Raw genomic sequence first — 27,454 nt, forward strand, 5'->3', positions numbered from 1 at the left:
AAAATATATGATATATTTTAAGATCTAAAATTTTCATTCCAAGAATTTATTGAATAACCACATAAACATCACAAACAAAAATCTCTACTTGATTATTCCAAATCGTGATGAAGGTAGTTATATGCAATATGGAGAAGATATGGGAAAACATGATATATTACAACCACAACATTGGAACAAAGAAACACGCATTAAATGCAATTAAATATCTTTTTCAATGTATAAATGCAATTAAATATCATTTTCAATGTAGGAGATAAAGGAAGAAGCTCTAAACAATAAGGTTGTTTATAAGTTTTGAATACTTAGTTAAGTTTTTTATTTAGAGTTTTAGGGTAATACAAATATACAATTCGTTAATTTTTATTTTATTCTTTTAATTTTTTGAATTATATTTGTTAACTAAAATTTAATAATAAAACAATTTTAAAATTGAATTCTTTAATAACTCATTTAATCACTATCTTATAACATAATTTATCTCAAATTAAATCTTGAAAATGTAATCTTTACAAAATTTCAAACATCATTACAAGAAATAATAATAATATTCAATGAACATTACATGCACTAATTTTTTTTAACATAATTTAATATTTTTATTAGGACACTAATTTCTTTTGTTAGTAATTCTTTTACTAACTTTAATTTGGAAAAAAATGTCTACACTACTAATATCAAATTGATGCTCACAATAATTTAAATTAATTTATATACACATAAATATACATGCACATGCAGGCATGTGTACACACATTTAATTGAATACTTTTAATTTTTATAATATATTAGTTTGCGTCACGCCCGTGATAAATATTTATTTTATATAACAAAAAATTTTGTATAAAATATTATATTATAATCAAAATTCTTATAAAAATATTTTAAAAATATAATTATATTTTAATATTATGATAGTTATTTATATTGTTATTCAAACTTACTTTTAATTATTAATATTTTCTTTAAAGAATATTTGAATTCAACTTAAAAACAAAGATGAAAAAGATAGATTGTGCAAATATTATTAATTATTATTTTTTTGTTAATTTTTTCTTTTAATTTATCTTTTTAATTGTACATCAATGAAAAAAATAAATTGAAACAGAAAAAAATTAACAAAAAAAATCCAAAAATATTTTTGTTAAAGATTTTTTTAAATTGTTCCTATTAAACAATAATTCTTAAAAATATTTTTATTTTGATATAGTTATTCTTTTTTATATGTAGAGAAAGAAAAATATTTACTAAATTTTTATTATCAAATTAAATACAAATAATATAATAAAATTTATTATCTAATAATTTAAAAATATTTTGACAAATATATAAAAATTAAATAACTTAATAGAGACCTAAGATGGTTGCCTAATTAGCCTTGTGCTAGCCACTGTTCTATAATAGTTGTAGATTTGATTTTGATCTTTCACCGATATGAGCTTAGAAGCAAGGCAAATTTTGGTAAATCATGATATTTCTAGGTTGAAAGCTAAAGATTAATATCTAAAGCACTAAGATCTATTTAAGAGATTAATATCTTAATCTATATTTTTTCATACACTGAGATAGAGATTAAATCTATGATCATATATTTAAAGGACAAAATTATCTATCAATTATATCACACCATATTAATTGAAGTAAGATAATTTAAGACATGATTTGGATGATCCAAAATTTTAGTATCATATAACTCAAAAAAAATAATTTAATGTCATGTCATATGTGACACTCCCCAATGCCTAAAGTCTAGAGATCCTTAAAACAATCCAGAAATCTTACAGTTCAAAATGACCTCCTAATGGTTCTTAACAACTACACATGCAGCTTATCACTCCTTTTCTGATTTTTTTAATATGATATATTTTTCTTTCTAATGCATGGAATTCTCCTCAACAACTACTTCACCCAACACAAAGATAAACTAAAGTTCAAAGAGCAAAAAATAACAGTCTTGGCTTGGTTAATTAAATAGCTAGCTTTTATATATTACTATGAATAATTATTCTTTAACACACAGTAGTTGCATGAAACAATCTTATTCCTTCAAAATTTGATTTTTTTTCCTCTCTTTTATTAAGTTTCATTTGTGATTTGTCACTCCTCCATGTATATACATGCCACTAAATTTTGAGCATTCTATTAGGAAAACGGAAATTAAGGGGTCTTCTCCCCTTTTTGTGGGTTGGATCTTGTACTTATGGAACTGCCACATCTGACCAACTTGATTCTCTTCTTCTGATGATCACCACCACCTGGTTAAAAAAGCAAGCAACTTCGGTGTGATCTGAATTTTGTCCCTTTCTCTTTCTCTCTCTCTCTAAGCTCTCTCTTCCTTATTTCACCATTTTTGGGAAGATGATCATGGAATGAATGCTTGATATATTTTGTCCTTGCAGTATAGTTTGTTGGGTATACTAAACATCTGGTTTTTTCTTCTTTTTCTATTTTTCTGAGTCATATTCACATCACATATCACATCATCAAAAATACATGGAGGAGAGGAAGAAGTATGTGTGCAAGTATTGCAGCAAGAGCTTTCCTTGTGGGAAGTCTCTTGGGGGTCACATCAGGACCCATATGATGACTGAAGAAAGAAACAACAACAACAATGTTAATGTTGTTGTTGATGGTGCTGATGACAAGGACAACATCAACAGGTTCATCAAGTTGGGTGGTACTGTGATGAGGAATAATAATAACAAGAAGAGAGATTTATCATGGTGTGAAGATAGCAATAACAATCCCATTTATGGCCTCAGAGAGAACCCCAAGAAAACAATGAGGTTTGTGCATTCTTCTGGTGGTGCTGCCAATGCCAACAACAATGAACAACAACAACAGAATAAAGAGGATAAGAGATTCTGCAAAGAATGTGGGAAAGGTTTTCCATCACTGAAGGCTCTCTGTGGCCACATGGCTTGTCACTCAGAGAAAGAGAAGAGAACAACAGCAACAACAACCATCAAGTTTGAAGAGAAATTGGTTAGGGATAGTCATTCTGACACTGAGACTTCAACTCATCCAAGGAGATCCAAGAGAATGAGGGTGAAGAAGACCATTAAACTTTCCAATCACAACAACCCTTTTTCTTTTTCTTCTTCTCCTTCTTCTTCTGGTGTTGTTCCTTTGGTCAATAATGGTTCTTCACCTGTGTCCGAGGTGGAGCAGGAGGAACAAGAAGAGGTGGCAAGGTGCTTGATGCTGTTGTCTAGAGATTCTGGCAGCTTCAACTTCAAGAGTGGTCGTTTTGCTTCTGTTACTGAATTTTCTGATAACAATTCGGTTATTCTAGAAGCAAAATCATCCTCTCCTGATACCCTGATTGGTGTCATCAGCTATGGTAATAACAACAACAACAACAACTTTGTCTCTAATAATAATCATGCTTATGATCTTGTGGAGAAGAAGTTGCTTAAGGTTAAGAATATCAAGTTTAAGTCGGTTGAGTTTGGTGCTTCTGATAATTATTCAGGTGCTAGAGTTTTCAGATATGGTCCAAAAACCAAAATGGTAGACTCAGATTTCTCAAATGATGAACTCAAGCGGTCAAAGTTGGGGGACAAGTCAAGCAAGTACACTGCATCTGTAGTGAAGAAATTGGTGATGGAGGATTTGGATTATGATAGAACATATGGAGGAACTACAAGGAAGTTTGATTCAAGAAAGAGGGGCAACTATGATTTAGTTGATGTTTCTAGCAAGAATGGAACAAAAGGGTGGAAGTATGAGTGTTTTGAAGGTGAAAGGGACAATAATAGTTCTTATGAATACTCAATAGATGATGAGAGTGATGAAAACAGTTCAGAGACTGAATCTTTTCCTGCTCCAGGGTCTCATCATAAGAGTAAGGCTCTCAATGGAAAGAAGTGCACCACAAATGCCAAGAAGAAGAAGTTGAAGCCTTCTAAGAAAAGCAAGGATCATGAGTGTCCAATCTGCTACAAAATTTTCAAGTCAGGCCAAGCCTTAGGGGGTCACAAAAGATCACATTTCATTGGAGGTTCTGAAGAAAACACTGTTCTGATCAAACAAGTTGTTCCTAATTTCCTTATTGATCTCAATCTACCTGCTCCTGTTGATGAATAGGGCAATTGTTGGCATCCTGGTTTTTTTTGCATCATTTTGAAGCATTGAGGTACTACTTAGAATGTTTTTGTCTTTATCCCATATGATAAAAGCAATATTTTTGCATTGTACAGCCATGTGGGTAAAATGATTTTTGTGCTTAACGCTTTATTATTACTATGCTTTATTTGGTAGGAGATAGCTGTTTTCTTTCATGTTTAATGGCACATGACAATTTGGTAGTATCTTCGGTTGACATAATTTTGACTATTCCTATATAACCAAGAATATTCTCAGAATTGCATTCCTTTGCTGCTGCAAAATAACAATTTTCACTCTTCACTGCATGATTCAGTTAAATAATATTCAGAATGTTTGTCTTTCCATGTTTTTCAATTTTTGGTTTCATCCTCTTGTGGAAATGTAGAAAACATTATTTTAAATAATTTATGGCCAATGCATCTTGTAAGTGATGATCAATAGCCAAAATAATATTACTTAATTTTGAACATAGATTTAAGATCTCAGTTACTATTGGCAATGTGTGAATAGAGTCTTCTGGGAACCAAGATTGTGGAAAATGGATATGCTAGTTTGTATTTTTTTTTTAATGTTGTTTTGCTACCTAAATTACCTGAAGCGTGTTGCTTTTACTTTCTTAAACTAGAAGAATCCTTGAAGGAGGAAAAGGCAATCAAAGGTTAAAGATAGTGTAGCTTTAATTTTTTTTGTATTTTGGTCCAACTTTGCTACCCACCAAGTATGTCTTGTGACCAAATTTATCCCTCTAACATAAAATTCAGCACTATGGTCAATTCAATTCACGTGATATGTGTAGTTTCTAAGAGAGACTGCTTAGTCCCCTCACCGGAAATTTATGCTTTGAATTTGATCTAATCTCATCTATTAGAATTGAAAAAAAAAAACACACACACACATTCAGTTTGGTTATTCTTAAGGTTGAAGATTTGACAAGGCTAATAAGTGTAAAAAAAAAAAAAACTACGAAGAAAATCACGTTAGATAAATGATCATATTGTTTCTTGTAAATCAATGTCAATTTAGATTTTGTAAGAATAAAATTTTTAATTTAATCTTGAATTGTAACGATTAATGTCGTCAAATTATTCTTTAAAAATTATAACTTAATAATAAAATAGTACAATAAAATTTAATAACAAAATGTAATTATTATACTTTTTATATGTTAAAAAAAGATTAAATTAGAATATTGGTTCCTTTAAACATTAAATTGTTTTCGATTTACCTAAACTAAAATCATCATTAATTATCTAAACCGCATTTTATCTTTTATTGTTGGAGACAAAATTGTGGGTTGAAGTAGTTGTAAGGTCGCAAAACTTTATGATAGCTCCATGTGTACATGTCCAACACGTAATTAAAATAGCAGTAGAATTGGTATGCCTTTTGCTTCGTGCCAATTACTATATGTGTTGTTCCCTATTTAATTCTTTTATCCGATGGGGTGTACGAGAGGACCACTGGTATTATAGTAGTAACTTAGCTCTTGCTCTCATCTCATGTGGGCTCAAGACAGAACTGCACTAAGGTCTGTGGAATCATTACAATAAAAAGGTAACACTAGGACTTGCAAAAAGATTAATGGAGCAATAACTAATGACTTCTGCAAACAGATTAATTGAGCAATAATTAAGATTTAATTGATTGAATAGAATATATATATATATATATATATATATATATATATATATATATATATATATATATATATTAAATTTTTTTAATATTATATTTAATTTTTACAGATAAAAATTATATTATTTGATAAATAAAAAATAAATGAAAAAAGTAAATATGAAATAAAAATTTTGAATTAAAATAAAATACAAAAGAGTGAGATTTATATCAAATTTTAAAAATTTTCTTTTATTTTTCTTCTCTTTTCGGCACAATGAATGGAGTTTAAGAGAGGATTCAGTTATTTTAAATTAATTTTTTAACAAGCATTTATAAGAAATGTAAAATAAATCAAACTGCGTACATGCGTTAAAATTAGTTTTTGTGTCAACTTTTTCAAAAGTTATTTCTTCTAAATTTTTCATGAACATGGTAAAGTTACAAAGATTTCTTCAAAGTTAAAAACAGAGTCAACCTAACATATTTTTAGGCCTAAACTGAATTTTAAGATGAGATCTTTTCAAAACTCATGAAAGTAACAAAAATAAAAATAAAAATTAAGGATTTCACAAAAAATAAAAATGATTTCTCTTCAAGTAAGGTTCGAACCTTATTCAGTAAGGAAAAAATATACCTTAGTTATAACATATTACAATAAATAATAATAAAATTACATAAATATTAATACTAAATAACTTTAAGTAAATAATAATAAAAGTTAGGGTAAATAATCACTTTTGTCCCTCAATATATAATTCGCTGACAAATGTGTCCCTAAAATATGAAAATATAAAATTTAATCCCTCAAAGTATAAAAAGTGCAACAAATATATCCTGCCGTTAACGTCCTTATGTTACCGTTAGTAAAATAGCCTACGTGATATGGAGTGACAAATTTGTCAACATGGATTGCCAGCATAGGGGCATATTTGTCATAATATTATTAATATTATTATTATTATTAATATTATTATTATTATTATGTGTTTATAATTTACTGTTCTTATTCGTTTAATATTTATATAATATTTTTTAAATTTTCTTTTAATATATATATTTTTATTATTTTGATTTCTTTCTCAAATCTTAATCTTTGCTTCTAAATTTTTTTATCTTATACCTCATATTTAGATTGAAACTAATATGTCAAGAATTTTGAGTAGAAAAAACACAACCGGTCAAGGGACCAAATTTATTTATTTATTTATTTTAAAAAGAGATTTTAATCAACTATTTTTTTTTAATAAAAAACAAATCTCAAAAAATTTAAACTAGATAAAACTAAAGTAAAATTATAAGTTTTTTTCTTAATCAAATATATATATATATATATATATATATATATATATATATATATATATATATATATATATACCTCAAATATGAAAGAATTCCTTGGATAAATCTTATGTGCTTCCATTCGAGACAACATTTATTATACATAGTATAAATGAAATGAAAACAATTACTAACAAATAAAGAATCCAAATAAATTTAATTAAAAAATACAATAATACTCAAACTAATATAGATGTTAACTTTAAAACAAAAAAAAAATATTAATACAGATGTTTATTCTTTGCCTATACGACATATAGTTGTATCTCTTCTTGATTTAGGGACTGTAGTGACCTTACATTCCATTTGACATACTATGATAGGGTACGTAATAAAAATTAATAATTAATTGAAAAAATAAAAAATTTCAATAAATAAAAGGCTTTCATTTTTTTAAATGGTAATTATGATGTAAAAAAATTGAGTTACCATTTTAAAAAAATGAAAACCTTTTATATTTGAGGTGTGCATTTATATATATATATATATATATATATATATATATATATATATATATATTATTGATTAAGAAAAAAGAGTTATAATTTCACTTTAGCTTTATCTAGTTTAAATTTTGTGAGATTTTTTTTTTTAAAAAAAATTTGATTAAATTCTCTTTTTTAAAATAAATAAATAAATTTGGTTCTGTGACCGGTTGTATTTTTTCTACTCAAAATTCTTGATATATTATTTTCAATCTAAATATGAGATATAAGATAAAGTTTTTTTTTCACAACAAAGATTAAGGTTTGACAAGAAAATCAAAATAATAAAAATATATATATATATATATATATATATATATATATATTAAAAAAAATTAAAAATATATTGCATAAATATTAAACAAATAGGAGTAGTAAATTATAAACCCATAATAATAATAATAATAATAATAATAATAATAATAATAATAATAATAATAATAATAATAATAATTAGTCACAATATATTATTCACGTCTGGGTATATTTGTCGCATTTTTTATACTTTCAAGAATTAAATTTTGTATTTTCATCTTTCAGGATGCATTTGTCAGCGGAGTGGGAAACCGAAAAGTCAAAAAAATATTATGACAAATATGCCTGTATGCTGACAATCTAGGTTGACAATCATTTCAGTGATAAATTTGTCCCTCTATGTCATGTAGGTTATTTTACTAACGATAACGGAAGGAAGTTAATGACAGGACATATTTATCACACTTTTTACACTTTGAGTGATTAAATTTACATCTACGAATTACACATTGAAAGACAAAAGTGCTATTTAACCTAAAAGTTATCATATAAATACTAATGCTAAATACTTTTAATTTTAGTAGCTTAAAGCAATGGTCTGAGCTATGTTATGGCAGGGACAACCCTGATTAAGAATCAAACAGTTATTTTTATTTTATCCCTTATAATGTGTAATTTTTTGAAATGAAAGAATAAAAGGAAAACAAAACCAGAGAAAAAGAGTGCCTCGGAGAATTAAAACTGAAGAGTCACTGCTTATTTCAATAAGTTGGTAATGGACTGAGAGGTTTAGTGTCATCATGCTTAGTGATCAGGGAACAGATGTTGTCTCTTTTACACATAAAGTAACTGCTAAGCAGGCAACTTTTCTGTCTTCGTTTTTGCTGAGACAAAAAGATTGTTGAGATTGCTGTGGCCGGCCAGTTTAAAATGGAATCACAATTTGTATTTTCTTTAATTTTGACTAGTGATCATGACAAATTCAGAAGTCAAGTTTGGCTTTGGGATCATAACAACTGTTTCTGTATATTGTAAGCCATAGTTAACAATTTTACAAAGCAATCGGATAATATTCAATTATTGTATCACTGTCATTTTATTGATTAATACATTGTGACAATAATTACATATTTTTTATTAGAATTTTGTTTAAAAATGCGCAATATATATAAATTAAACTAAAAAAGCGTTAAATGGGTGTGTTGATTTACACTTCATTTGTGGAAAAGAAGCATTATCTGAGTGTCAGTGTTATTGTCTCATGGAAGCAAGAGGCACACATGGATGTACTTGCTTTTAATGATGCAGGTAAGGTACAACTACTGGTGAATGTGAATTTTTCCAATTTTACTATTTTCTCTCCTTTTCACTGTCAGCTATGTTACTTGTATATGGATTAATTTAGTGTCGTTTGTGCTGTGAAAAATGCTGGTAACTGGATGGTCGTGCATGTATGATGCACCTTCGACAGTGTGGGAATTGGGGTAAAAGAATCATCATGGAGATATCTGGGAAAAAGGTGTAACGAAAGTTAACTTTTTTGTTTTTTTTAAGAACAATGTTAGTTTTTGTTATTGAAAAGAATTGGATTTTGTATATATTTTTTACCACTAATTTAATCTTATATTTTAATGAAAGTTAACTAATAAAGAAGCAGGTGCTAGCTGACTAGAACATTTATTTATTTATATAATTTTGAAATAAATCAAATAGATTTAATTCAGTTGAATATCATAAATCCATGCTATTCTATTCATCAATTAATAATATATATATATATATAAAGGTGGAAAAGGGTTTAGATAGAAAGTGAAAAATAATATAAATTCATCTGGGCCAATCTGGTCAGATAGATTTTAAGCATTCAGTATTCAGAGTTATGCCCACACCTGGTCCCTCTCTGAGTGCTTTGGTGATGGTGACTATGCTCTCTCTGGGTGCTTTCAGCAAGACAATATGTGGGACATTGGATTTTCTTTTTTAATTGTTTGGGTATAGGGAGAGAAATGGTATCTACATGGTCTCAATATTCAATCAAAGTTGTCCCAATCCTTAACCATGTGTTAACTAATTTAGAATCAACTTAATTTTTCGTAATTGTTTTAAATTAGTGGAAATTATGTTGGAGTAAATTGCCTTTTTCACTTCTTTTTTAAAAACGTAGAATTGGTTTATGTTTAGAAATATTTACATGAAAAGAATTTAATGGTTCCTGAGTAAAATAATCTTAGATTGTCTTTAAATTATAAATCATTATTGGTATAATTTTTAAAATATTTATTATAAAATTAACTATCTTATTATATAATTAATCATGATGGGATAATAATATAAAATTATTTTATAGTATCAATGTATAACCTATTTTTTTTTTATGAAAAATTGATTTTAACATTATCAATATTTGTTAGGATAATGCTGATGAAAAGTATTTCTAAATGTATACTCTATTTTTCTTTAAAAAAGTATAATTTATCTTTAAGTTAAATTACATAATGTTTATGTTGAAATAATTGATTTTAAAATTTAAGTTCATTTTGAACAATGTATAATATAATTTTGATGTTGTTCGGTTAGTTCTAAAGGAGATAAGCAATTATGTACTTACTACCTTGTGATTCTCAGGGAATGAGCTGGGCTTTTTACAGTGGTCGATCTTCTGTATTCCACGTCCGAGGAGATATTATTGTAAGAATTCTCTCACTCAAATTAGTATGAGTTAGAGTGAAGAGGTTGGAAATAGAATAATGTTTACCTTCCAAAGACTAATTTTAGAATTTTTATACCCTTTTTTGTCTTTATTTTATTTTTTGATAAAACCCTTTTTTTTTTGTCTTTACTCTTAGGCTCTAATAAGAATAAGAACAAGTCATTGAATCTTTATTATACCATAAAATAAAATATTCCAGAACAGATGTAATAGCTGTATAAAAAAAGTTATACTGCCATCCAGAGATTTATTGTTATATTATTCATCTTATATAGTTGGTCGCATAGACAATTTCATTAGTACTAGTGAGAAATGTTTTTATATGGGCAGTACATCAAATTAAATTAAAAAAATATTGTACTTTACTTATTTAAATATTATACGATATTTTTAGAATATCAAACATAATTTTATTTGAATTTAATGTTTATATATGGACAATTTTATATTATCATTTAATCATAAATTATTGTTTAAATTATTTTAAAATAATTATTTTATCAGATGAATTATAATCGGATGATTCTTTATATATATTATTAGTGCCTAACCATTTTTTCATTTTATTTTTGTTCAAAAGCAATAAATTGGCACTTCTAAGATTAAGCAATAAATTGTTCTGTTTAAAATTGCGTGGGACAAATTTTGAATGGCAACAAGCTTTTGAATGGTTTAAATGTCAAACTAAACATACTCACCTAATTTTGTTTCAAGTCTTGATTGGCTACTTTTTCTTTGAATCAAGTCTGGCCACTAGATTGAACGAGACTACTAGCATTATTTGTTTTAGTTGGAGATTCGGAATATCAGGCAAACAGTTCTGATTTTACACATTAATTGGTTTTTGATATAAATATTTAAACATAAATTATTTCTGCTGAAACACATTTTCAATTAAAATCAATTTTTATAAAACTAAGACTATGTTGAACAATATATTTAAACTAGTTTATAATTTTTTTAATGAAAAACTTATTTGATTATTTGGTAAATATTTTTTTAATAAATTTTCAGTAATTTTTAATATTTTTTAAAATACTATTTGAAGTAGCATTTTTTTAAATATTAACTTCTATTTTTTTATTTTTCCTTAAAACGATACATTTTTTTTTATTATATTTTATATTTTTTATGTTACATTATTTATTTTAATCATTATACCATTTATAATTTTAATTTATTATTTCAACACTATATATTATCTGTTATTTTTTGAATAATCTTATATTAGTTGATTTACATTAACTATTACACTAATTCACATAATAAAAGTATAATATCCACTTAAATGTATTTTCTTACATTATTTTAAACTTAATTAAAAATATTTTAATAAAGAACATAAGATTAATTATAAAATACTTAACATGAAAAAATGTAACATAAAATAGTAGAATATAAATATATTTATTTTTATCATTTTATATTTTTTAACCATTAATTTTATCGAACGCTTATACTTTAAATTAATTTTTCAACTTGAAATTTTTAACTTTCAACTAACTTGTTTTCTCAAATATAAATTAATCTAAACTTATGTGTATAATTTAAGTATTAAATAAAACAGTTAAAAGAAAATAATAGTATCAAGCCATCAATCCATTCTTTCTCGCACAATGTACACATGTTTGCAATTTCTCCAAACATCATAAGCATTTCAATTTGACGAATTCGTGTCACTTGCAGGTACAAATTTGCTCAGGTTACTGTTTAAGTTACAAATAAATTCACTAAAACAAGTACTTAAGCAACATTAAAATTTACTAAAACAATTTCAACAACTTTCTAAATGAAATCATATATATTTCAGAATTAAAACAAAATAAGCCTTTCAATTTATTTGGCACACTTTTAACATTCATCATAGAAATCATAAAGTTTCCCTAATACATTACATTTTCCTTTTCTTTATTACAACTGTGACACAACATAGAAATTCCATTCTAATTCTATAAAGTACCACTCTACTTATTCTACATAGAACACAAGCTAGCAACAAAGGATGCAATGCATGCATTAACATATGGTAGTTGAATGATCACACGGGAGCAACTTCAACTACTTTGTTTTCCAAAGCTACTTATTCTCAAGTCCTTCAACAATTAATGTCTTCAACATACACAACTTTCTTTTCTCTAATGTAAGCTAGGCAGCATAGTCTCTAACATATTGGGATACAGAAGATGGTGATCTCGAGGAGTAAATCCTTTTATGCTTAGACTCTTGAATGTAATATGCATCAAATTCTGCACACGATTCAATGTGTCTTCGGGTGAGAGAGAGCAACTCATAGTATTTTTGAGAAATTAATATCCCCACTAATGGATTGGAATAATAATTTGAGAAACAAAATAAATAAATAAACTTAACTTAGATACCAAGAAAGTTTAGTTCACTTGACTGAATAATGTACATAGATGATTGTAAATCTCTTAATATTTATTTTTTATTTCTCCTGATAAAAAAAATCACTTAGGCATTCATGGCTTATGAAATGACAAAATTTGTTTGTACTAAGTGCTGCCCACGGTGAGTGTTTAATCTTATTACACAAGTGGTTATTTAATTACATAAAAGATTATGCAGTGATTAATCTTCAAATATTAAGTATTGAGTGATTGACCGTTCTTAATTAAAAACATGTACACTAATTTTAGTATATAAAAAAAATAAGGAATTGCTGCTACCGTCAATTGTGTTTTCATACTTATCTAATAAATATTAATTATTTTCATTTAAAAAATAACAGAAGAATTGTTAGTTAAACAGAAATGCATATGGTGTGCCGCAATATTCATGACAAGTTAAGAGAAAACTGAAATATAATTCGTGTATACAGAAGTCTGCATGTAAAATTGCACAAACTGGTTTTGGGTGAAGTGGGATAAGAGTTTCAATTTTATTTGATTAATCGGAGGTTTAATTTTACTTGAACTTTTCTTACACGTACAACAAAATGAATGAAAATAAATTAACACTCCCAGAATAACTAAGGAGGTTCACTTGTATACTTTATATTCAACAGGCTAGGTGATTTAAAAGAGAATTAATTCAACTAGTTCTCAAAGTTGCAAGCCCTCGCGAAGTTTTATTTTGAGGGACATGAAAAGCTGAATATGCCAAAAACTCACCAGCTTGTGAGTAACTTTTCAAGCCAATTCAACGGGTTCAATTCTCCATATATCTCTAGCATATTCATGAATGGTCCGGTCACTGCTGAATTTGAATGAACCAGCTGTGTTCAAGATTGACATTTTTGTCCATCTCTGCATCCACATCATTCAAATTTTAAATCAATACATGAGCCACATGACATGGTTGATATATATTTTTTTATCGGCAAATGTTAATTGTTAGAATGTTAGTTTTTGTAATGCAACTAAAAGAATATTAGTTTTCGTTAGCAGAATAAATCGTAATTTAGAAATGTGGCAAATGAAGAGGGGGTGTTACATATATATTCTTTAACATTATTTCTAACAAAGATTCTATTGTTGGTTAAAGTTTATTCAAAACTACTAAATTAAAAAAAAGACTCATTAAATAAAATGTGAGAATCACAAATGTTTATGACTTTGAATAAATTTTGGTCAACAATAAAGTGTTTTAGAGTGTGTTATTGCTAGCATTTCTCATCAAATGAGTATTATTTCATTTATCATGTGGATTAGAAATTCAGGCTAATAGACTTGGACATTTGCTGGTGTTGTTTTCTCCGTGAAAGGTGCTCCACTCAAGCATTAAATTTGAAAGGAAAGTTCATATGAAAATGTATGTTTTGTTCCTGAGTAGAGAGATAACATTTACTTTTTGATCATGATAAGCCTTGTCAACTTCTTCTTGGCACTCCAGGTAGCTAGGGAAGTCCTTGCCAACAAGGAAATAATCAGCACGACCATAGCCTTCATTCCCTTCCAAGGACCCCATCAATTCTTCGTAATTGTAAGGGCCAAAAACACCACTTCTTACATATGCCTTTACTTCTTCAAACCGTGGATCTGGTACAAACTGCACAGATTTTGGAATAGACCATACAACATTGAGATTATGATAATTCCACTGGTTTGGACCAAAATAATAATGTCCTTAAGGATCTATAGAAGCCGAATTTTATTAAATTTTCAATCATTAGATTATACTCCCTCCGTCCTTATTTATAAAACATTAACTAATTTATGCTTTTTAAGAAATTGGTTAAATTTAGGCATTAAATTTGTCTGTTAGTATAATATTTTTCCAAATTTGTCTTTAATATTATTGGGAGCATATTCATCTTCTCCAATCTCGATAGGAGAGAGAAAGAGACAATTCGGAACATTTTAGTAAAGAAATAATTAATGCACAATACACTTTAAATGAAATATTATAAAAAGGGACAACAAAATTGCAAAACTATGTCTTATAAATAGAGAAAAAGGGAGTATATATTTTGTTGTTTAAAACCATACCAATACGCTATTTTGAAATGCATCATGAATTAGAAGAACATGAGCCTCCTCATGAACTTGTTCAAGCTTTTTTAGAGCCAATGCTTATGAAAGAAAAACATGAAAGGAAAATTAAGGAAAGAATTGAATGATGAATCATGTAGTCTTGTTTCTTTTCAAATTTACCTTTCCCTCAACTCTTTCTTTCCGTAGCCCGACAATTTCTTGAGCTCGCGCACCAAAAAGAAAGAAGTTATCTTCTCCAACCTCTTCTCTTATTTCAACATTAGCTCCATCAAGAGTTCCAATAACTATGCATCCATTCATTGCAAATTTCATGTTGCTTGTTCCACTGGCTTCCATCCCAGCCGTGCTAAACACACAAAGAGAAATGTCAGAAACAAACACTGATAACATCGATTACAATATCAGCCATATAAAAATGAATTACAAGAATACAAAACCAACCAATTTGATTGTAAACCTTAAAATATTTTTAAATAAAATGTTTGCTAATTAAGGAAAGTACCTGATGTGCTGGGACGACTCACTGCCAGGAATTAGCATTTCAGCAACACTGACATTGTAATCAGGAACAAATACAACCTACAGATTAAGACCAACTAAGATTAGTCATACTTCTTAGAAAGAAGAGGCTAGCTTAACACCCTTTGCCTTAATTATTTTAGCTTTTCCTTGTAGACTTGGAGTAACCAACAACCAGAAAATTATTGGCCAGCATCCTATACTTGTGGTTTTGTAGAGGTGGGATTGCTGTATACATATTATCAGTCTGAAGTATCAGCATGTTGTTAATTACTTTTGTCCATATTTGTATGGGAAATTTAATTATTTAACTTAATGATTCTTGTAATATTATTTAGACTTGAACCAAATCCTTGGGACATTTAAATAACATGTTGTTAATTACTTTTGTCCATAATTACTTTTGTCTAAATAATATGTTTAAATGTCTATCCTCCAAGTTGAAAATATACCTTCAAAAGATCGCCAATCTCTGGATCACTGTTGATTGTAGCTCCCACATCTGTGATGAATTTTACTATCCGCTTGGCTTGAACATATGTTGCAAATGCTTTTCCCCCAAAAATACAAACTCGAGGAACAAACATATCTTTCCTTTCCTCAGCACTCAATTCTTTCATCTTTTTGTAGCGATAAACAATTCCCAAGATATTCAATAACTGTCGTTTGTATTCATGAATGCGTTTCACCTGAAAATGAATACATCAGATCTTTCTCTAACCATTAATTGAGTGCGGAAAAAACATGCTATTGGAATCTTAATTGTTATCCCATTTTCCTAAGTAGGATTTTATGCTAAGAGGTTTTTTCTATTGAGCTGACAGATTGGATTTTGATGTGTATGTGATTTATTTTATTTTGTTAATGATAAAAAATTGACATACACCAAAATCATTACATTTAGCCAATAAAAAATTGAATCACAGAAAACTGAATCCATGCTCTTAGACTAACTTTAAAGCAAAATTTAGATCACTAATTGCAACACTGTTAAACTATGTAATAATCTCTCACCAAAGGTTGATGTTATTTTCCGGCACAGGACATTTTAGCTAATATTACAGGGTTGAGTCCCTTCTCTTATGCGGCAAATAATGAGACCCTATCAAATTAAATGAGTTTCTATGACAACAGAGATGAAGATGACTGAGTCTGTGATCCTACTGCCCAACCGTTGCAAGGAATACTAAATCTATACAACTATCAAAGGCAAACACCTTAATGAATTAGGCATGCTTGAGTTGTTTTAGATTATTAGAGTAGAAGAGTAGAATTACTCCCTTTTCTGTTTAACTACTGTTAGTTATGTTAGTTGTGTCAGTTAACTAAACTAACCTTAGGTTAGTTGACAGTTACTACTGTTAATTGTAACAGCTGTTTAGCTCTAGTATAAATACTAGAGATGTAACTACTTTCAGTTGAGTTAGTTAATATCAAAACTCCATTCCTGAAGTTCCTTTTATAGATTTACTGAAGTATCAAGGAAGAACTAAGAACCATTCATTCCTTGATCAAGATGAAAAAATGCACTCCAGTCCTTCTATAGAAATGTTAACTAAAACAGTGGAAGAAAGAAATGAAGTGGTTGGTGACAGAAAACCAACCTGTACATCAAACATTGCATTTGGATTGACAACATAACCGGTTTTCTCTTTGAGAAATGATGCAACCCTAATCTTGTTTCTTCTTTTTGCTTCTATCCACTCTAGCTGTAGATCCTCATTATCTGCAAACTGTTGAATAAAAATCATTAATAAAAAAAATATAGAACTGTTAGAATATAGAAAAATATCTTTCCACATCTTACGTTATCCTCTTAGATTACTTTCCCTATTTCCTCATTATCTCTTAGGATTAGTCACCACATTTCCTCCCCTCAGGATTATGATTAGTATAAATAAGGGTTAGTGTTCTAGGTTCCATGAAGTATGAACTTATCAACACATTGTTTCATTCTCTTATTATCAGTTAGTGTTTCACTCTCTTTTATATCTTCCTCCCAATATCTAAAGTCTCATAATTTGAATAAGAACAAAAATACCATAGAGATTTTGCGTAAAAAATTTGTGCACTGACTAATAAATCACCTATTTTGCTTGCTGACACAATAAAGTTATATATATATATATATGATAAGTCATGCACATATATTCATTATCCAACTGTGGAAGTTAAATCATGTCACCTACAACTTATCTAATTCAAATATTATTTTAAATTCATTTACCTTGCGAAGTATAGCCAATTTCTCAAGATCTGTCACCCAGTCTTCTGTTCCAATCCACTTGGTTATGATTTTACTAAGATCAGGATTGCAGAAACGGATCCATCTTCTAGGAGTCACCCCATTTGTTTTATTCTGGAATTTCTCAGGCCACAACTGTCAAAAGTTATGATAAAGAAATTTGATGAGCATTTTATTTTTTTGGATGTAAATGCAGAGATCCCAAGAAAGTAATTGTCCTTGAAAGCAGAAAAAGAATCTGCTGGTATTACTACCTTGTAAAATTCATCAAAAACTTCCTCCTTTACAATCTTGCTATGAATCTCAGCTACCCCATTTACAGAAAACCCACCAACAACACATAGATTAGCCATGCGAACCATCATTGGTAGCTTTGGATCAACTTTGAATTTCAGTTCTATTTTATTGCTAGTATCCTCTTCGACAGATGGTTCTTCATTATCTTCTTCTTGTTCCTCTTCTACTACTTCATAGTCATCATCATCATCACCATCTTCTTTTTCAGTTGCCTTTACATCAGTATCATCAACATCAATTTCCTTCACAGGATCAACAGCTGGAGTCTCTTCTGTAATGCTAAGCAGCTCCATCACTGAGTTAGGCAACTCGATATTTTCTAGTATTCTCATTTTTTTAAGCCTTTGTTGGAATAAGTCCAGATCATCTATCCCATACTCAGAAATGATTTCATTTATCAACTGGATAACAAAGCAAACATGCATAACATTAAATAAGATAAGATTTCATAAATAATGACATGTGAATGGGTGTATGAACCAAGAAGTCAAGAACATGACTATCTGAAAATCAAAGCCACATATGTTTAACATTACCTCCTCATCTATCTTTCGTATTATTTCCATGTGTCGAGGAAGCAAATCCTGAAGAAGAGTCAAACTCCATTTCTCTAGTGCCTCCGGTAGAATTGTGTGATTTGTGTAAGCAACCGTTCTAATAGAAGATTCAATAAAAGATGGATCAAACAATGTTTAAAAATCAAACTAGTGGTTACAACTTACATTGGAAAGTGAATCAAAAAATCACTCAATGTGTTAGAAATGTTATTATTGAGAGGCTGCGAATTTTGAAAATAGGAACCTAGTTTATTTGTGTAAGTTGGCACATTGGGAATTGGGCAATGTAGCAGAAGCAGTCTTGTTAACAAACTTGTATCCAGGAACTAAAAAGAAAACTGGAAACTTTAGAACAAGACAAGCTCACTAACCCTTACAAGTAAATAATATTTTTAAACACCACTTCTCCTAAAAGCAGCACTACCCCTTAGGAAGAGCCCTTTGGGCTTAAAGCATGGACTAAGTGATTTTGCCTTGTGCCGAAATTCAACTTAATTATTGGAAAGAATTGAACTATGAGGCTCTAGTAGCATTTTATGAACAACTATACTAAAAGCCTAAGCTATTAGCTGAAATCTCGACAGTGGTTTTATATCTTTTAAATATAACGTGAATACACAGATTTTGCAAAAAGGAAGCACCTCTTAGTAATATTCCAGGCTTTCTCCCAACTTAAACCCTTGACATCCACCAATATCCTAATTATCTCAGGAATGCAGAGAGTTGGGTGAGTATCATTCATTTGCACCACCACTTTATCTGGGAGAGTGTCCCAATTTACTCTCTTTCCCAATCTCCTTTCAAAGCGTGCAAAGATGTCCTGGAGAGAAGCAGAGCATAGTGTGTATTGTTGCTTCAGTCGCAGAGTCTTTCCATCTATTGATTCATCACCAGGGTACAGAACGTAGCAGATCTGATTGCAATATAACATTCTAAAAAAATGAGCATCATTTGTGATTTATGCAGACAGTCTTCTGAATTTAGTGTTACTGTTAATGCAAATAAACTTAACTGATTATTAGGAGATGAAATGGAGGTGCAAGTACAATTTGTAACAAGAAGAAAATAAGCTCTTGTTCATACCAATAGTTAAAGTATTCTAAAGGTTAAAGGGAAAAAAATAAGTTCCACAGACCTTCTCTGCATTTTTCATAACAGCATATGCTTTGGCATGATCTCCAGAATTATAAGCTTGCAAATCAAATTCTTCTGGTGAAACTTTAGTGGACCATAACCGCAGGTTTATAGTGGTTCTAGTTTTGTATCCAGGTATTGGAACATCATAAGCAACAGCCAATATATTTTCTCCACCAACCCACTGTTTACTTCCATTTGGCCCTGAAATAACTTCTCCATAGAATTTAACTGGATAAGAGACATCATTTTTCAGAATTTCCCAGGGATTTCCCATCTGCATAGAGACACTTCAGTCAGAGAATCAACATAAGAACTCTTAACTTACTAAGATAGCCTTCCAAATCTCCCAAAATAGTAATAGAACAATTATAGAACAATGCATGCCTACCCTAATATGAAAAGCGACGTCATGCCATTAACTTTGAATCAATGAATATAAATAATACCTCAAGCCAGTTTTCAGCAACTTCCACTTGTCCATCCTTTGTTATGTGTTGTTTGAATAAACCATACTTGTATCTAAGTCCATATCCCCATGCAGGGTAATTCAAGGTTGCCAAGGAGTCCAGAAAGCAAGAAGCAAGCCGACCTAATCCCCCATTCCCAAGGGCAGCATCCGGCTCCTGTGGAGGATAGCACATGAATTAGCATTTAAATAGGCTTCATTAAATTATCGACAGTATGTCCATAAAACTGTCATTCCTGAAGGGTTATGTGGTTCTTCTGCAGTTTTTCTTAGTCCTTTAGGAGTTTGTTTCCACAAAAGATAAATGCTTTTTACTTCCAAACTTGATTGATTATTTCTTAACAATGTTCTTAAAAAGAAAATCTTTTAATGATCTTGGGAATCAAATATGAAACTATTTTTATTGACTTGAGAAAGCAAGGGTTATTAGTAGTTATTAAAGATACAGTGAGTAATAAGAGCTGAAATCCTCAAGATACAGATAACAATTTTGTGAAATGGACACAGAAGCATTAGTCCTAACTGATAAACAAAAATTATATCACTTCATAGTTTCTAACAAGAGAAGAAAATTGTAATATGAAGAAACCTTATTAGCCACATCCTCTAAATTGTGACCCAGCTTTCTAAGAGCCTCAGCATAAGGACCTGAGAGCTGTAAATTCCCAATTGCATTTAGCAATGCCCTACCCTTCACAATTAGGAAAAAAATAGTAATTAATATTAGTAATCATTTGGAATAAAAATGATCTCTGTCGCAATAAAGAAAACTCAATATGAACCTGTAGATACTCCATAGACATATAATAAGCTTGCTTAACGTTCATCCTTTCATAGTAGTCATTTGTTGCATTCCAATTTATGATGAGGGAATCACGAACACTCTCTGCCGTTGCAAAGAAAGCCTTATTGAGCTCAAACTTCTCTGGAGAAAAAGGGCTGGTGAACTCGGCATGGAATTTGATGCTTGAAGCAATAGATGCAGAATCTGGTACAAATTCATTGAAAGTGTCTGCAAGTGTTATTAAAGAAAGAATTATTAATTAGGTCCTTATTTACTGGAAAAATAAAAACAATGTTGAGACTGTATGGCTAATAAATCTCATATTATTAGTTCAATAAAAACATAAAGATGGGACAAAATCTGGAGCATGGTCCAAGTGGACACTGCTATATTGGCTGTGATATTGATTAAAGGAGTTGCTAGTGTGATTAACCAAATAAAAAAACACCGAACATGTTCATCTAACATGAGATTTTACCACTAATTCCATTAAGACTCAAAGAAACTTGGTTAGCATGAAATGACTAGGAGAATAGAGTATCAGCAGCACATTAATTATCCAGGACCAGTCCTATATATCTTATGATGCATCATCTTCAACAAAACTATAATATAATGTCTATAGAATTTAAACTTAAAAAATATGGTGATATATGTCTTTTATGTTCTCAGTACTTTGGTAGTGCATTTCATCCACCAAACATCAAATTGGGTAGAAAAGTCACACTAAGCCACTATTTGGATCAGCTATTATGTCCATTGACAGTTTAACTCAATATATGCTTGAACATGGCCATGGCCTAAAAACAACGATGCACTAACAATCAAATAGACCCAGAAATTTTTTCCCAAAAATGACACTCTTACAAGGCTAACTGAAAATGAATTATAAACATGAATTTTTTGAATTATATATTAGAACAAAAAGAAGTGACTGAAAGAAATAGAGTGACAAAGTAATAGAAAATGCAGGCAAGAGACCTTGTTCATTGAGTGGTTCTTCCAGTTCCTGCTTCTTATCGCTGGTGACATTCTTCACGCAGAGCTTTCTTATTGCCCGTCTGGAATTTGACTTTGTGATGACAAACAACTGCCAAATATTGTTTCTTTGGCTGAAACCTATGAAGCTTGTTTTTGAATTGTGATGTAAAGGTGAGTTGGAATGCCTGCAGGTTGTTGAGAAGGGTAGAGCAGCCATTGCTGCAAGTTTTTATTCAATCAGTGTGTCTCAGAGGAAATACCGAAATAGTAACACACAGAACAGAAATAATATTTATGTAATGTTGCTTTGACTTGTGAAGGGAGAAGAAAAGAAAAATGAGTGAAAGAGGAAGTGTGTATGTGTCTTTGTGTTTGTCTTCTTATCTTCATTTAATATCTCATTTTGAGCACGAGCCAAAATATTGGGGTGTCACTATCCCCATTCCTTTTTTTGTGACACTGGTTGGTTGGTCCTCCTTTTTCCTTTCGTGATCAAGAATAATCATGATTGAACTGCATGTCCATGAAACTAGTTGATGACCGAATCACCCCTCAGATATTTTCTGGGTTTCTGCCTTACACAATTTGATTATTTTAGCAATTTTTGTCTGCATATGATACAGCACGCTGGTTTCTTGTCTGAATATGGCCACTTGCACCGAAACGTAATATTTCTACTTTCAGTGCTATTGGCCCATAATAAACACATGATTCGAATTTGAATCTAGAATAATTTCAAAAATTGATGAGTTACGTTTAAGAATGTTGTTTGTTCATTGAAACCAGAGGTTTGCTTGACTTTGAAGAGTAACAACCATCTCTCCCTTCTAAGTTTGTGTATAAAAAAGGACTGACATACAAAATTTAATGATCAAATTGGGTAATTCCTATTGCGACATCAAAGTTTGTGTATCAATAGTACAATCAAATCTAACACTTTTTTTTCTTTGTTACAATAGTGTATGGTCTCATCCAACAGATCATATTACCTTGAATAATGTACAACAACACAAGTTCCTATATGAAATGCCTTAAAAGAAATAATTAAGCAAGAAAAAAAAATGCATATATACAAAGATAAGTCCTCAAGTATATGAGGTGACAGCTTAGGTGTCTTAATCAAACAAAAACGAGTGGAAATCTCACAATTCAAAACCTTCATGCCATCTTGTTTTTCTTTTCTGTGAACCTTCATGACCTACTTGAAAATTTGGTAAACAGTAACTGTAATATACAGTTCAAGTTTCCTCTACAGTTCAAGTTTCCTCAGTCTTCACCGGAGTCCAATTGCTCTCTGGCACCTCAGACTTCTTCCTTGCACTTGTAACGTAACCAAAAACGTAACCCATGAATGCACCAAGCAGCAGCACACTTCCTCCCTTGACATACCAAGACAATGTGGATTCCACAATCACATTTCCAGCTTTAGAATTAGCATCAGCAATACTACAGCCTCCGTCACCACTGACAACTTCCCCAGATGCCAGAATTTCCAACTGATCATGCACCTCACCGTCATGGTTTCCCACATAAGAAAGCACGAGCTTCTGCTTTGTAGCGACGAGTCTTGTGTACCCAAACTCGCCTCCGCGGTACAGAGACCATTTTGGCTGTGGAAAGATTGGATCATCGGGATGGTCTGGCCTTGGTTCCCAGACAGGTTGCCAGTCTTGCCCTGCCATGCCGATCACAATGTGAACAGTATATCCTTTTTTGTCCCCTGCATTGTGACCCGCATTAACACCACAAGTGAAGTTATTCAGTGGACAAAATCTCTCGTATCTATGAACATGACCCCAAAGGGCAAGTGTCACATTGTTATTCACCAACAGAGGTTCCAAGTGCTCAAGCATCTTTCCTCTTAAAGCAGCATCCCTATTTTCATGGCTGGTAGTGTACATGGGCCTGTGCCCTTGCACCACCACAAAAGGAGTCTTGCTCCTGTTAACCGATTCCAAATCATGCTTCAAGAAGTCGTACTGTTTGCTCCCAGGAACAAAATTGGTCTCCGTGGAAATATACACAAAGTGTACTGCTCCCATATCAAATGAGTAATAAAGATTCCTAGTTGGTGGGGCTGCAGCATTTCCAGTGAGTTCTGAAGAGTTTCCGGGCATGTTAAACCTTAAACTGTAAGGCACACCACACTCACCACCCCCATCTTTTCCATAACTGGCCCAATCAGGTTTCCATGGCTGCAAAGGCCAGTCATACTCATGATTGCCAATGCAAACATGGTATGCCACTTGGGAGGCAACAGGTTCAATCTGGGCGAAAAAATGGTCCCACAACCAGGAATAACCTCTTGCATAACTAATGTCTCCAATGTGCGACACAAAGGCTGGCGTGTCGCCTAGAGCTTCAACATCACGGAGGATCCACTTCATGGTTGATATGCTTTCATCCTGCGTTCGCAGAAACGTATTGTATGGTACAGCTGTTCCCATGTCACCAAACAGGAAAGCTATTGTTTCGTCTGAATCACTATTCCTCGACACAAAACTTTGAGTTGCACTCCAACCTCCGTTATCATTTCCAACCTGGTACATATTAAATTAGATTTAAACAGTTAATATCTCAACATTTCTCCATTCATAAGGTCTCACTGTTTTGGAGCAAAGAAACAATTTTGTTCCAGAAATTGATTAACACCAGACAAATTAGTCCTGACAAAAGCAAAATTAAACCCTGACTTGGGCATTAGCAAATATTTGGGTTTGGGCTTAATTAAACTCTTATTCAACATTCTTTTATCAAAATGAAAACTTATTCACCTGTGTAACCATGAAACTTACTGACACATTTTAATAAGATTTTTAAAATAGAATTTAGTTCGAGTTTAATAGGCATGCATGGTCAATGTAAAGTTTTTACAATGTCAATAAATAAGAAATCATATATAACTTTTAGAGAAAATAGTATATGCATTGAGAGTGTAAAGGGTTTTTACAATGTCAACCAATTAGAAATTAGAAATTGCCAGGTATAATAAACTTATTGAATAATTACGTCAAAATTCATGCCTACTATGATTTCTTATTGGCTAATAACATAAATTTTTTACAGAGTCAGCATACAAAGATTAATCAATAAACTGGAAGTTATTATAAAAGTTACTAGTAATAAACCTGTCACACATAACTGTCCATTTATGATTAGATAACGGTGCAAAAAATCTCTACATAACTGGTGCATTTATTCTTCAATTTATATTTGTTAATAGTGTGAAATGTTCTTACGCAAACTTCCATACATCACATTAATAAACAGGACCACTGAGTAAAGTCATTAAATCCTATTGAATACAGTATACAGTATATGTGTACACTTATGATGCAATAAACTCTTTAAAACAAATCAAGAGCTTATTAAAAGGTCTAAAACCACTTTCACATAAATAAGCCCTTTCAAATGCCAGCTTGACACACCCATTAGTGCCAAATGTAGCACCTAAGCAGCATGCCACTTAATGTAACCCCACAAGACACACTAGAGTAGCATTGATCAGCCTCAGAGCCAAAATAACCAACACTCAGGACCATAATTTTACCACATTTAGCGACCAACATTAATAAGCCTTAGAACAAAATCCCGAATAGATAGAGTAAACCAACAATTTGTCCCTAAAGTATTATTTTATTTCCTAAATAATCTTAAAGTAATGAAGTTTTATAAGTAGTCCCTAAGATATTAAAAATCCGTCAGTTTATTCTCTACATTGATATATTTTTACTAACGCTGAGAGACTAATTTGAAGGATTGTTTCAATACTTGAACAACTATTCTAATACTTTAAAAACTACTTATATAAAAAGTTCTAATAAGTTGTATATTTTCACAAGTTCTTCAAGTAGCTTGTATCTAAATAACCACGGGAATTTAGGTCAGTAAATCTCACGGATAAATAAAATTGTATTCAAATAAATCCTAATTTCATTACTTTAGGAGAGAGAATAATGCTTTCAAAAAAAAAAATTTGATGGTTTATTCCAATAACAGTAGCAGGTTCCAATTACTACCTTCATTAGAGGGTGTGTTTAAAAAAGTGTATGAGGGCGTGTCTCTAGCTTCTCAACAAAAAATAAAAACTAACAACTACCTACTCCCTTTGATCTTGATTATAAGATTTTTTTTTTCAAAACTTAATATGTAATAAAAGAACGTTATTAGTCATTATTACCTTGTAATAATACCTCTGTCCCTTCTTCAAACCTATGAGAACGGCGTCGTGGATAAACCCAGGGTCCCTCCACCCAACACTCGTGTTGGCAGGCGCGTCGCACATGTGCTCCCTCTCGTACCTCTCCACACGTGCGACCGCAATCCCATCAAGCTTATCCTCCCTCTCCCCGTACCTTACGTAGGTCTCTCTCGGATCGCGCGTGATGTACATCACGCGCATATCCTCCTCCTTGCCGTGGGCCCCAACGAACGCCAGGTGGATCTGTTGGGGCCCACGGTGAGGGGCGAAGGAGACCTCCTCCGAAAACGCGAGGAGGTGGCGTGTGACCGGGAGAGGGTTGTGATCGTGGTCCTGGCGCTTGGGGTTGATCTCGGCGCGGGTCCAGCTGAAGATGCGGAACGAGTAGTTGGAGCGGAGGTCGACGAGGGGGAGGGAGAGGTTGCCGGAGCCGGTGCGCCACGTGGCGGACTGCGAGAGGAAGAGGTATCCGATGAAGTTGTCGTGCGGGGAGGTCGGAGGGGAATAGATGGCGAGGAAGTCGAGGTCGGAGGGGGAAGGGATGCCGGACCAGCGGAGATTGACGGTGGCGCCGGAGGCTGGGAGGGTGGTTGGCGTGGCGGTGAGGGAGGGTTTGGATTCAGCGAGGTGGAAGAAGATGATGAATAAGGAGAAGAGGAAGGGGAGGGGTAGATCGGGAATCATGGTGGTGGATTTGGATCTGTGATAAATTTGGAAGATTGAGACTATGAATTGAATCAATTCTTCATTGTTGAATCATGAATGTTTGATTATTGATTCATTCCTTTGATAAGGGCATGGGATGTGAAATAAAATAATAAATAATCGTTTTTAACTCTAGTGTGTTGATAAATTCGAAAATTTAAATTTGTCAAAAATTAAAAAAGTGTCATAATTCTATCTAATTCCATAACTTCTGTCCATCTATTTTATATGACACATCAATTTGTGAGCGCTTTAAAAAATTATTATTTATTTAAAATATAATGTAATATTTATAGTTTTTTTCTTTTTAATCTTTCAAGCATACCATTATAATAAATACCTAAAAAAATTAAGAAAAAAAACATAAATTTACTTGTTTGTCGTACTTTTCTTTTACAATTAGACTAAAATTTAAATTTTTATTTTTTGAAAACAAACTAAAATAAAATTATTAAAAAGAGAGAGAGAAAGAGTATCGTTTTCGCATTTTAAATGGCATATTCTATCTTCTTTTGCTTACGCGACACTGCGGCTCGTTTCTTCCTGTTGAATTTCCTGAGATTTTTTTACCGTCTATGTCATACAAAAAATGA

At 31.1% G+C, this 27,454-nt stretch overlaps 3 protein-coding genes across 4 annotated transcripts; 1 reads left to right on the forward strand and 2 right to left on the reverse strand.

Annotated features, from left to right (window-relative positions):
- Nucleotides 1-1,908: 1,908 nt before the first annotated feature.
- Nucleotides 1,909-4,199, forward strand: LOC100817538 (ras guanine nucleotide exchange factor Q). The gene has a single exon (XM_003556647.3). The coding sequence runs from the start codon at nucleotides 2,494-2,496 to the stop codon at nucleotides 4,087-4,089; it is 1,596 nt and encodes a 531-aa protein (XP_003556695.1). The 5' UTR covers nucleotides 1,909-2,493; the 3' UTR covers nucleotides 4,090-4,199.
- Nucleotides 4,200-12,291: 8,092 nt separating this feature from the next.
- On the reverse strand, nucleotides 12,292-22,338 carry LOC100818065 (alpha-1,4 glucan phosphorylase L-2 isozyme, chloroplastic/amyloplastic). 2 transcript variants are annotated; one of them, XM_006605481.3, is made up of 16 exons: nucleotides 21,956-22,336; nucleotides 20,973-21,202; nucleotides 20,780-20,881; nucleotides 20,171-20,347; nucleotides 19,723-19,998; nucleotides 19,229-19,500; nucleotides 18,567-18,684; nucleotides 17,988-18,431; nucleotides 17,716-17,868; nucleotides 17,093-17,221; nucleotides 15,941-16,177; nucleotides 15,472-15,548; nucleotides 15,129-15,315; nucleotides 14,323-14,523; nucleotides 13,647-13,781; nucleotides 12,292-12,761 (listed from the first exon to the last, which is right to left on the reverse strand). In XM_006605481.3, exons 1-15 carry the CDS (start codon nucleotides 22,170-22,172, stop codon nucleotides 13,665-13,667), a joined length of 2,937 nt encoding a protein of 978 aa, XP_006605544.1. In that variant the 5' UTR covers nucleotides 22,173-22,336; the 3' UTR covers nucleotides 12,292-12,761; nucleotides 13,647-13,664. The 2 variants fall into 2 exon arrangements, with proteins under 2 accessions (XP_006605544.1, XP_006605545.1); XM_006605482.4 differs by lacking the exon at nucleotides 12,292-12,761 and having other exon boundaries at nucleotides 13,396-13,781; nucleotides 20,973-21,178; nucleotides 21,956-22,338.
- An 873-nt stretch (nucleotides 22,339-23,211) lies between these two features.
- On the reverse strand, nucleotides 23,212-26,840 carry LOC100799931 (probable inactive purple acid phosphatase 2-like). The gene is made up of 2 exons (NM_001254329.1): nucleotides 26,136-26,840; nucleotides 23,212-24,495 (listed from the first exon to the last, which is right to left on the reverse strand). The coding sequence occupies exons 1-2, from the start codon at nucleotides 26,838-26,840 to the stop codon at nucleotides 23,212-23,214; spliced, it is 1,989 nt and encodes a 662-aa protein (NP_001241258.1).
- Between the last annotated feature and the right edge of the window lie 614 nt (nucleotides 26,841-27,454).

This window comes from Glycine max, chromosome 20 (genome assembly GCF_000004515.6).
Source record: "Glycine max cultivar Williams 82 chromosome 20, Glycine_max_v4.0, whole genome shotgun sequence".
Classification (NCBI taxonomy): Eukaryota; Viridiplantae; Streptophyta; class Magnoliopsida; order Fabales; family Fabaceae; genus Glycine; species Glycine max.